Source organism: Pollachius pollachius, assembly GCF_949987615.1.
Source record: "Pollachius pollachius genome assembly, chromosome: 6".
Lineage (NCBI taxonomy): Eukaryota > Metazoa > Chordata > Actinopteri > Gadiformes > Gadidae > Pollachius > Pollachius pollachius.
In genome coordinates this window covers 19,412,812-19,422,811 of record NC_136939.1, presented here as the reverse complement: position 1 = coordinate 19,422,811, position 10,000 = coordinate 19,412,812, and the positions used below count along the sequence as shown (strand labels likewise).

Genomic DNA, 10,000 nt, shown 5'->3' with positions numbered 1-10,000 from the left:
TATTATAATAAAGAAAACATTAATAACAAGAGAAGAGAAGCGGTCTCTCCCTTGATTAGGTATATGGCTCTGGCTATGTCCCAGACGACCAGATTGATTCATCCTTGTTGAGACATAACGAATGGCGGAATGTTGGAAATAACTCTAGAATAAGAAATGTGAACACAGAGAAACGCAGAGTCTATACAGTAGTTTAGAAATAAGCTGTTATCTAAAAGTATCAAAGAACTGGGTTGAATCCCCAATCCCCTGCATCCCCTAGACATGCTTAGGCCAGATGTATAACCCTGTCTGTCTCTCTCTCTCTCTCTCTCTCTCTCTCTCTCTCTCTCTCTCTCTCTCTCTCTCCGTCTCCGTCTCTTTCTCTCTCTCCCTCTCTCTCTCTCTCTCTCTCTCTCTCTCTCTCTCTCTCTCTCTCTCTCCAGTGCTACCTGTTCCACATGTACGTGGGCGTGCGAGCGGGCGGTGGTATCGGGGATGAGATCGAGGACCCCGCGGGGGACGACTACGAGATTTACCGGGTGGTCTTCGACATCACCTTCTTCTTCTTCGTCATCGTCATCCTGCTCGCCATCATCCAAGGTCTGGGGCCGTGACCCCCCCTGAGCGGGTTCCACTCCCTCCACCGGGAGGGCAATAGGCCTCATGTGATCACCCACGCTCCCCTCTGACCGGTGGTCCCCTCTCCCTTTCAACCCACGTCCCTGTCCGGCTACGCTTTAACGACCATGAAGGCACACAAGCCCATTGGCCGTAAAAGAAATCTTGAAAAAACATTGGGAGTTGAAGTTGAATCACTTGGGTCACTTCACATCAGCAGGCCGCACCGCTAATGGGCTGCGGCCCAGGCACTGTGATCACCAGACACTCACCATATAGAAAGAGAACCCGTCAAAGTTTATGTTTTTCTTGAATCTCTGTGTTCAGGTCTGATCATCGACGCGTTCGGAGAACTCAGGGATCAACAAGAGCAGGTTAAAGAAGACATGGAGGTACGTTTTAGTGTGGTCCGTTCTATTGACTGGAGGGCCAATCGTGGGCAACGTTCCCACTGCCTACTGCATATTGTACACCTGCATACTGTGAGTGAAGAAACCTTGTGTCCTTTCAGACCAAGTGCTTCATCTGCGGCATCGGCAGCGACTACTTCGACACGACGCCGCACGGCTTCGAGACGCACACCTTTGACGAGCACAACCTGGCCAACTACATGTCTGTGTATTTTTTGCTGTTACTATGGCAACTAGAAAAACGTGCAAGACACGTGTAGTGAAATAAACAGCCGGGTTTCTTTTGTTTTATTTCCCAAGGTTCTTCCTCATGTACCTCATCAACAAGGACGAGACAGAGCACACTGGCCAGGTGGGTCCCCACTTTTTAGATTCGCTCCTCCGATCTTATTGCAGCTTCAGCTCGCATGGCTATGCCTGTGGCTTTTTGCATTGCTGACCCGCTGTGTTCCTCCCCCCTGTCCGCGCCCTGGGCTGCTAGGAGTCGTATGTGTGGAAGATGTACCAGGAGCGAAGCTGGGACTTCTACCCTGCTGGAGACTGCTTCAGGAAGCAATATGAGGACCTGCTCTCCTAGTGACCCCCAAAACCACCAGATCCCTTTGCCAACGGCTTCCTCAGCAGGAAGACACCGCTGCTGAGCGGGAACAATCAGATCCAGATTCATACGCAACTACTTAGTAGTTATACAGAAGGGTGTGTAATTCTACACAGCTACATAACGTTACGTATATACCAGTACCTGTTATAGCGGTTGTGCAGATGACCGCGTGGTCATGTGTTGGCTGGCAAAACAATGGTTATCAACAAAGCACCTCGACAGATCTCCACTAGCAGCCAACTGTATCCGTGCTTCGCATCGTGATGCACTAACAAAAGACGGTTAAAAAAACTATTTAGGCGAATGGCAAACTGCTACAGTTTGCTCACAATCTTTGCTGTCCAGTGGGTAAATTAAATCTTTACAATCACTTGACCTGCGAGACCTCTCCATACAAACACTGCTTGTTCTGGGTGTCATGATACTCAGCCTCCCCCCAGTTGGAAGCTGCATTGTTCAAGTCTGTTTTATAAAGAATACTATGGCTGTGTTATAAACTTTTAAATCTTTGTACAATCTTTAAAGGGGGAAATCCCCTAAAAGAGTAGCAACATGATGTTACAGTGTAGCTCAGTTACAGTGCCATGTTCGCTTCTTGTTCTACAATGCAACAAACATTTCTGTAGCCAATCCAAAACACATGCAGTAATCATGTTGTATTGTTATTTTCCTTCTACCAAGTGATCCAGCTGTAGGAGTCAAATGTTTGATTTTAATTTATTTTATTTTATTTAGTCTGTGTTCATTGCTATTTATTGTGAAGGCATATAATATATCTTTGCCTTGATTAAAATGTGATTAAAGTGAAATAAATCAAAATTGGATCAAAGAGCCTTTATCCCTTTAATAGTGCATACTTCTGTTTCTTTCAAAACATTTCTTTGGCTGACATTTTTTTCAAGAAAGGATTGAATCGTTCTGTCCAAACCTGTGCATGTGTGCATGCATGTGTGTGCACGTGTGTGTGTGTTTCTGTGTGCATGTGATGACGAGTAAGAAATCACAACATAAGAGTCCTTTAAAGTAGTTTCTTTGTATACCAGATAATGCTATGTTGTAAACTGGGTGAAGCCAGATTTCAAGGATAACCTTTTGTGTTCTGATGCTTTTAACATGAGAGTCGTTTTGCATAAGACCACCAATAAATATTTTTTCTTTGGTGAATAGATGATCTTAGAATTTGTTACGGTGATTATAAACATTAGTATTGCACTGTTTGTAAAAAAGTAATGGTGTGCCATGTTGTGCTGAAATATGTTTTAACTGTAAACACAGTTGCAGCTGAATTACTGAACTATTTGTAGACTTGTATTCATGGTTAATTTGTGTGTTTCTAAGTTTAGACTGAAATGAAAGAAGTTGCGGAATAAATGTGTTAGTTCATGCTTTCAATTTATGAACAACATTCTGTATCAATGGCCACTAGGTGGCAGTCAAATACAGTTTTATTTCCAAATATAGAAACTCGGGTAGGCAATTTGGAGAAGCCAGCCAGAGTAAGCTCGATTTTCGTTTTAAAGTATTCTACCATAAAAACCCCACTTCTCCCTCAGGCCTTCCTCCCCAGCCGCCCCTCAAAACGGTTGAGGCTCTCTAGCTTGAGTCCGCATCGAGTACACGTGCGGAGCCTATGCAGGTAGCCGGGTAGGTAGGTAGCGAGAGGCAAGCCACCCATTCATTTTATTCGGGCCGAATGAAAGTAATGGAGGGGCATAATATAGGCCTGAGACAGCAAGAGTTACCCCATAGCATTTGATTTATTGTTTGCCTTCGGGATGTATCGAGAATTTTATCAAATTCGCAAGAAATATTAGTCTATGGATTTTTTTTCCAACCATTAAACTTGACCAAATCAATAATTACATTCCTGACTGCTATATGTGTTGAAGTAGGCTATATCGATATATATATATATATATATATATATATATATATATATATATATATATATATATATATATATAGTGCAGGGGCTACAGGTGTCCATATATTGACATGGAGCGCAGGTGAAAGGTCACGGGAGCTCAACCGATTATTATTATTTTTCTTATAAATGGCTGTAGCCATACTTTGTTGTAAAAGTAAAAAAAAAAAAAAAAAAAGCCTCAAACCTGCAAGTAACCGTTAAGGATCAGTTTGTTTAGGTTGTGAAAGCAGCCATCTGTTGGTTGGGTTGTGTTTGAGATTCACCGCTGGCAGATAAAAGGTCAGCTGCCACCTGAATGCTTCCCACCACCAGTTGATTCTGTTTACATCATTCATGAGTTGTATATTACGAATACTGCCTATGGTTATGGCTGTTCCTCAACAGCATTGTCTTCTGCTGAGCAGTTCTATAATTAGAACAGCTACGTACTGGGGCAAGGGAGTGAAGGGTCGTCTACAAGTAGATGACCCTTGACTTCAGGGGAAGGTTCAGAGGAAGAAAAGCAGCCATTTCTGGGATAATTCACTGCATAGTTGAATTATGTGTGCAGAGTTGAATTATTTGCACATAACAGATGCAGACTCTTTCTTTAATCAAGATTTTAAATAGTTTACAGGAGTCTGGTTTTGATGCAGAGGGCCAATGACTTAAAGCCAAGTTTCCATGTTTTAGTCATCAGTCTTTTAGAGGCTACAAAATAGCCACAGCATCTGATTTCAAACTGAAGATAAAGGAAAATAAGCATGTTAACATGACATGTGTGAAACACACACACACACACACACACACACACACACACACACACACACACGTATATGTACTGAAAAACCCAGGGTCACATACATATGTGGATGTGACAGTATGAAGGTCGTGTTTAATTTATGCCGTTTCTTTAATGTGTGTGGGACAATTTTAACCTTTATTAAAAGAGTTAACCCATTCATGGTCTCCGCTATAAGTTGCCATTCCCTACATATAGATACAACGTGTAGAAGGACTAACCAGAGAGCTGACAGAGAGATCAGCAACCAGGGTTAGGGGGCCGCAAAGGTTAATGTGTAATTTCTGTGGGGCCTCGGGTGACAGTGGATTGGAGGAAGGGATATCTCCATAATATCTCTCCACAGCCTGAGCTTCGGTCCATTGAGCTGCTCCGCTCTCATTCAATGGGACAGACATCGACCTGCGCAGCCTCTAAGCCTCAGCCACAGGTAACAAGAAACTAGAAAGGCACCCGAAGGTTCACTTATATAGTATAGCAGCGAAGCTGTTCCTCCTTCACGTTTGTATGTTATGAAATAGTTTGTGTTTTTCCTCTGCATTATGTTATGTATTCTGTATATTATTGTGTTGAACTTAATGAGGCTATAATTAATATTGATCAGTTTGCGTGATGAATTATGATGTCCTTCTTGGTGTTGTACTAAGAGGTGTTTTTATTGTTTGATTGTCCTGATTCTGTCTTTTTGTGAGGCTGAGGTCCTTGCAGTTGCCCAGTGTTTATAGCTGGGCGAGGACAGAACAGTTCAAAGCAAGGGCAACGGCAAGTTGCCCTTTAATAATGTGTATAAACTAATAAAGTAAAGCATCATGTGCAGGTGCTGCAGTGCAGTACCCAGGCGGAGGAGGAGCTGGTGTTGGTGGTGGTGGTGGTGTTGGTGGTGGTGCTGCTGCTGCTGATTGTGTTGTGTCCCCCAGGATCAGTAACTGGAATCTGTCCCTGCTGTGTGTCTCCGATCGCAGGGTCAGGCTGGTTACTGCACCCTGGGGGGCACCCTCTCTCCGAGTGCAATTCAAAAGAGCTTCTTTGGCATGGGAAATATGAAACATTGACATTACCAAAGCAGAGAACATAACGAGGAACACAACGGAGACAAAAACACACACGATTAGAGGTACTACAAAAGTGTAATACAAAGTAGTAGGGATGTAGATAAGATCTCTCTCTCTCTCTCTCTCTCTCTCTCTCTCCCTCTCTCTCTCTCTCTCTCTCTTTCTTTCTCTCTCTTGTTCTGTCTCTTGCTCTCCGCACGCTGGTGTCTCCATTAACCCAGCGTTTTTCAGATGGGGGGGGGGGGGGGTTGTTTGATGATGTGTTTCCCAGAACCCTGCGTTGGTTCTGGGGTTGCAGGAGGGGCAGCAGAGGGGAAGGTCTGGAGATGGCGCTGTGGTCGTCCATGGGAGAACCACATCAACCTCATTGTGCACACAGTGCTGCAGTTCAAATGGTCAATTTGAGTTGGTTTAGTTAAGAGAAGCTTGGGTGAGTTTAGCCTAAAGAACTTTGTGTTAGGGTTAGGCTTAGACGTTTAGGTAATAAGTTTGAATAGGTTCAGATTTAGTATGATCTTGGGTATGAATACAGTTTGAAATGGGTAGGTTTAACAGTCCTGCTAACCAGACTGCAGTGTACTAACTGTTTTACCAAACGAAACTCTGAGATAACTCAAACATAAATTAACGTAATTGGTGAACAACCCTGTTAAATTGATCATTTATCATTATCAATCTAAATCAATTCTAATCCCAATTGAAATACCTCTGTAGGATACAGCTCATAATGATGGTAAACAGAATTAAGATACAAACTATACTATCTAACTAAACATTTTGTGATATCCTTTACTTTATACGGTTTCGTTATACATGTTAATGTATATTAGTTTTCTCGTTGTATAATCTCCACTGGGAGTTTTTTGATCTGCAAACATTATTTTCTGTATTGACCTAATGTGGACAACAGGGGGCCTGTGGAAGAAATTGTAATGCATCGGGTGTGGTTGCACAGCAAACTCTATTAAAGATATTAAAGATATTTTGCAATGTCTATTTACATGAATCACTGGTAAGGAATGACTTTTGTGTCTGTTGGTTTCTTAGCAACAAGTACATTGAGTAACGAATTAATTAGTTTTGACGTTTTTTTCTTTGAGGAGAACCACAAGAAATATGGTTATGTAACAGTTTTGAAATCCAGACTGAAAGACAACGGGGGAAGATCTGAAAAATATAGTTGCTTAACTATTATATTCGTTTTTTTCCCAGTGTAGGCCAAACGAAGGCATTATGACTACAAAACATTTCAAGAAAAGAGAAATATCTCAACGATCCAGATTGCGTTCAGGGTTGTATGGTTATATGGCTGACTCTAACCGACCTTGGCAAACAGACGGAATGAGTTTTTATTAACAGAAATGCTTAACTGAGAGACAACAGCGTTTATCTCACCTACTGATGACACCAGCTCGGTGTGGAAAGGGGGAGGACCACACATACACACACACACACGCACACACACACGCCCGCGTGTCGGGTTCTGTCCCTTCTGTCTGTGCTATGTGCCCACCCCCTCCTGTCACCTATTACCACCACTATACGGGTCACACATTCCCCAGAGGTCACTTCTATTATAGGACCGTCGCAGAACTGCCGCACCCATGCACACACATACCACACCGTAATATTCATGAGAAAGCGTTCATTCATTATTATTATAGCGACTCCGGTTAGCGATCCCTGGCTGCTTGAAGGTTGCTGCTTCGATCCCATGCTCCTCCATGCTAAGTTTCGAGGTGTCCCTAAGAAAAAAAATATTAGCCTAACTGCTGCAGACAAGCTGGCTGCTGTCACGATGGTTGACAATGCGGTTGCTGTACGGATGTGTGCATGCCATTAAGGCGCTATTGTAAAGCGCTTGGAGTGCCCACAGGTTAGAAAGGCGCTGTATGAATGCAGTCCATTGACCATGTGTCAGGTCCACGCGCCGTTCTGTCTCACTGAAGCGGTTGTTGTGGACTATTGACCAGGATGTAATAATATGGAACAAAGGTTTGTCTGAGTCGCTTTTGCTAATTACAGGGTTCGTTTTTACTTGTTTACTGTTGAAGGGGAAAGCGTGCGTGGTAATGGCGCATTGGCGACTCTGTGTTTCTGGGATTTTCTTGCCCCATTTTGACACACCAGAGCAATAATATAAAACACATTTATGTAAACAGTAAACTTTATTGAAAACAAATTGTATGAGTATGTTTGCAAAAATACCTTTATACTATACATATCTTACTGATCGATGAGAAATACACTAAAGACATATTTACAGCTACACCAAACATTAAACGCTATTATTTACTACACATTTCATTAAGACGGATTGACACAATGCTTATGCTTTTATTTTGAAACAGATAAATAACGCCTTTTTCGACAACATTAACTAAAAACATCACGGAAATAAAATAAAAAAATTGAATATATTACACGAGAAAGTAAAGAACAAAAAAAGGAAAAACAATCCTGTATGTACAGTCCATCAATAAATATCCTCCTCAACACATTCAAGGAGCGTTCCACCATAGCAGCAGCCAATCTCTGTCCAGAAACCTTTTTCACCCAAGCACGGGCCGTTGCCAGGGCAACCTCGAGTGGAGTGGAGTGTGTGTGTGTGTTTGGGGGGGGGGGGGGGGGGGGGGGGGGGGGGATACTGCTCCAAATAGGAGCAGTATCCATCTTAACACCCTCTACCTAAAATGAACAAAGGACACAGCACGCCTTCAGCGGAGGAAAGCGTGTTAGTGTGTATGCTGCATTACTGTGTGCATGTGTGTGTGCGTGTGCGTGTGTGTAAGCTCAGTACATCCCATCCTCATATATGTCTGTGCGCATGCAGAACAGTATGCCGCCGCCCAGCATGAAGATGGTGGCGCCCCAGCCCAGGCCGTAGCCCCAGTTGAACTCGTGGTACGTCTGCAGGACGTTCCCGTCGATGAACTTGATGGGGTAGAGGACCAGGGCGCAGGCCTGGAGGACCGCTGCAGACCAACACACAGCCCACAACACTGACGTTAGTCTGGGAGAGGAGGGAACCGCTCCACGCAGTCACCAGGCAGGAAGAAGCCCGGTTCGACTCGCTAGTGTGCGGACCACTGCGTGTGAGAGACACGCCTCGGGTTCGATTCCCGTTTGGGCTCCCTATGCCAACCCACTTCCTGTCTGACTTCACCCTCTCACGTCTGGCACAACGGAAACACGTTCACATGGACACAGAAATAGAGATGTAAACGTGATGTACATCATCTCCGGCCTGTCTTCACTGTCGGGTTCATAAAGTCACAGAAGCCCTTTTCAAAATAAGAGTAGAGTACATGTCAAATGCATAAAAGGTGTGTGACCTGGATGCTCTGCGATCAACTGTGTCATTATGGGATGTTATCTGTGCAGCTGTTGCATTGTTACGAACATTGGAAAACATCTGTCCTGTAAGCCAAAGGGTTGGACGGAAATTCGGGATTACATGGAACTGAAATAATGACTCAGAGAACGGTAGCTCTGTGAGTGCCATGTAACTCAGCCACTGCTCGCCCTGTGTGTGTTTATGTGTAGCTCGGCCAATGTTAACCCTGTGTGTGTGTATGTGTCACTCGGTTTCCGTTCCACTGTTCTCCCTGTGATTGTGTTTGTGTAACTCTGCCACTGTTCTCCCTGTGTGAGTATGAGTAACTCAGTGTCCATTCCACTGTTCTCCATGTGTGTGCATGAGTAACTCAGTGTCCATTCCACTGTTTTCCGTGTGTGCATGAGTAACTCAGTGTCCATGCCACTGTTCTTCTTATGTGTGTATGTCTAACTCAGTGGCCATACTACTGCAAATCAAAGGTTGTTATCAGACCTTGTGTCGTACCAGACTGATCCATCTTCAAAGAGTAACATCAGATCATTCCAAAAATATGCTGCCCACATCTCACTGCCGCCCCAATGCAGCACTATATCACATTACACCAGCGACAGTATTCTACTTCTTCTCCTTCTTCCTACAGTGGAACGTGTGCAGATTAATATGGGCCCTGTTCCATTTGGCTCACTTGTTCCCTCCTTCCATATTCCATACACAGAGAACACTATAACGTACAAACTCTAGGGAACAAGTATCAGGGAAATCTCTCTATTGGAAGAATCTGATGATAAAGAAGACTGCAATCCATCTTTGGATATATTACGGAAATAAGTGTATTTCAGTTCACAGTACAGCAGCCTACTTTGCTATTAAGTAGTGGTATTAAGTAGTCCACTATTTAGGGAACCAGAATGGTTGAAGGTGAAGCCTTGAGTCAAATAAATGTATCCTCTACTCGGCTTTTCAGAATTTATTAATTTATTTTGTGTCCCTGTCCATTGAGCAACATTACAGTCTCTCAGGGCCAAATCGAACTTCACGCCAGACATTTGTATCAGACTTTGGTAACAGCATTTCCTCAGTAACAGTGAATGTGAGAAGTTTGGCTTAGCAGTAGCATTGTGTAAGCATGTGGTGTGTGAGTAAATGTGTGGGTGGGTGGAGGTGTAAGTGTGTGAGAGAGGAAATGTGTGTATGTGTGGGCAAGTGTGTGAGTGAGTAAGTATGTGTGTGCGTTTGTGTGATCAAAGTAACACTGCGGTCCATTCATACAAAAACAAACACACACACAC

General features: G+C 43.6%; 2 protein-coding genes across 2 annotated transcripts in view; one reads left to right on the top strand and one right to left on the bottom strand.

Moving 5' to 3' along the window:
- The window catches only part of LOC307076725 (ryanodine receptor 1-like), a gene marked incomplete at both ends in the record, with an annotated part of 66,545 nt that extends 64,958 nt beyond the window's left edge, over positions 1-1,587 (top strand). Inside the window, 5 exons of the mRNA XM_079737815.1 lie at positions 426-582; positions 928-992; positions 1,112-1,212; positions 1,311-1,362; positions 1,492-1,587. Of these exons, the coding sequence (XP_079593941.1) occupies positions 426-582; positions 928-992; positions 1,112-1,212; positions 1,311-1,362; positions 1,492-1,587 (471 nt within the window). The remainder of the gene's footprint in view (positions 1-425; positions 583-927; positions 993-1,111; positions 1,213-1,310; positions 1,363-1,491) is intronic.
- A 6,436-nt stretch (positions 1,588-8,023) lies between these two features.
- LOC307077389 (transmembrane protein 47-like) overlaps positions 8,024-10,000 on the bottom strand; it is a 6,150-nt gene continuing 4,173 nt past the window's right edge. The window contains exon 3 of the mRNA XM_079738801.1: positions 8,024-8,346. Within this exon, the coding sequence (XP_079594927.1) occupies positions 8,165-8,346 (182 nt within the window). The 3' untranslated portion in view covers positions 8,024-8,164. The remainder of the gene's footprint in view (positions 8,347-10,000) is intronic.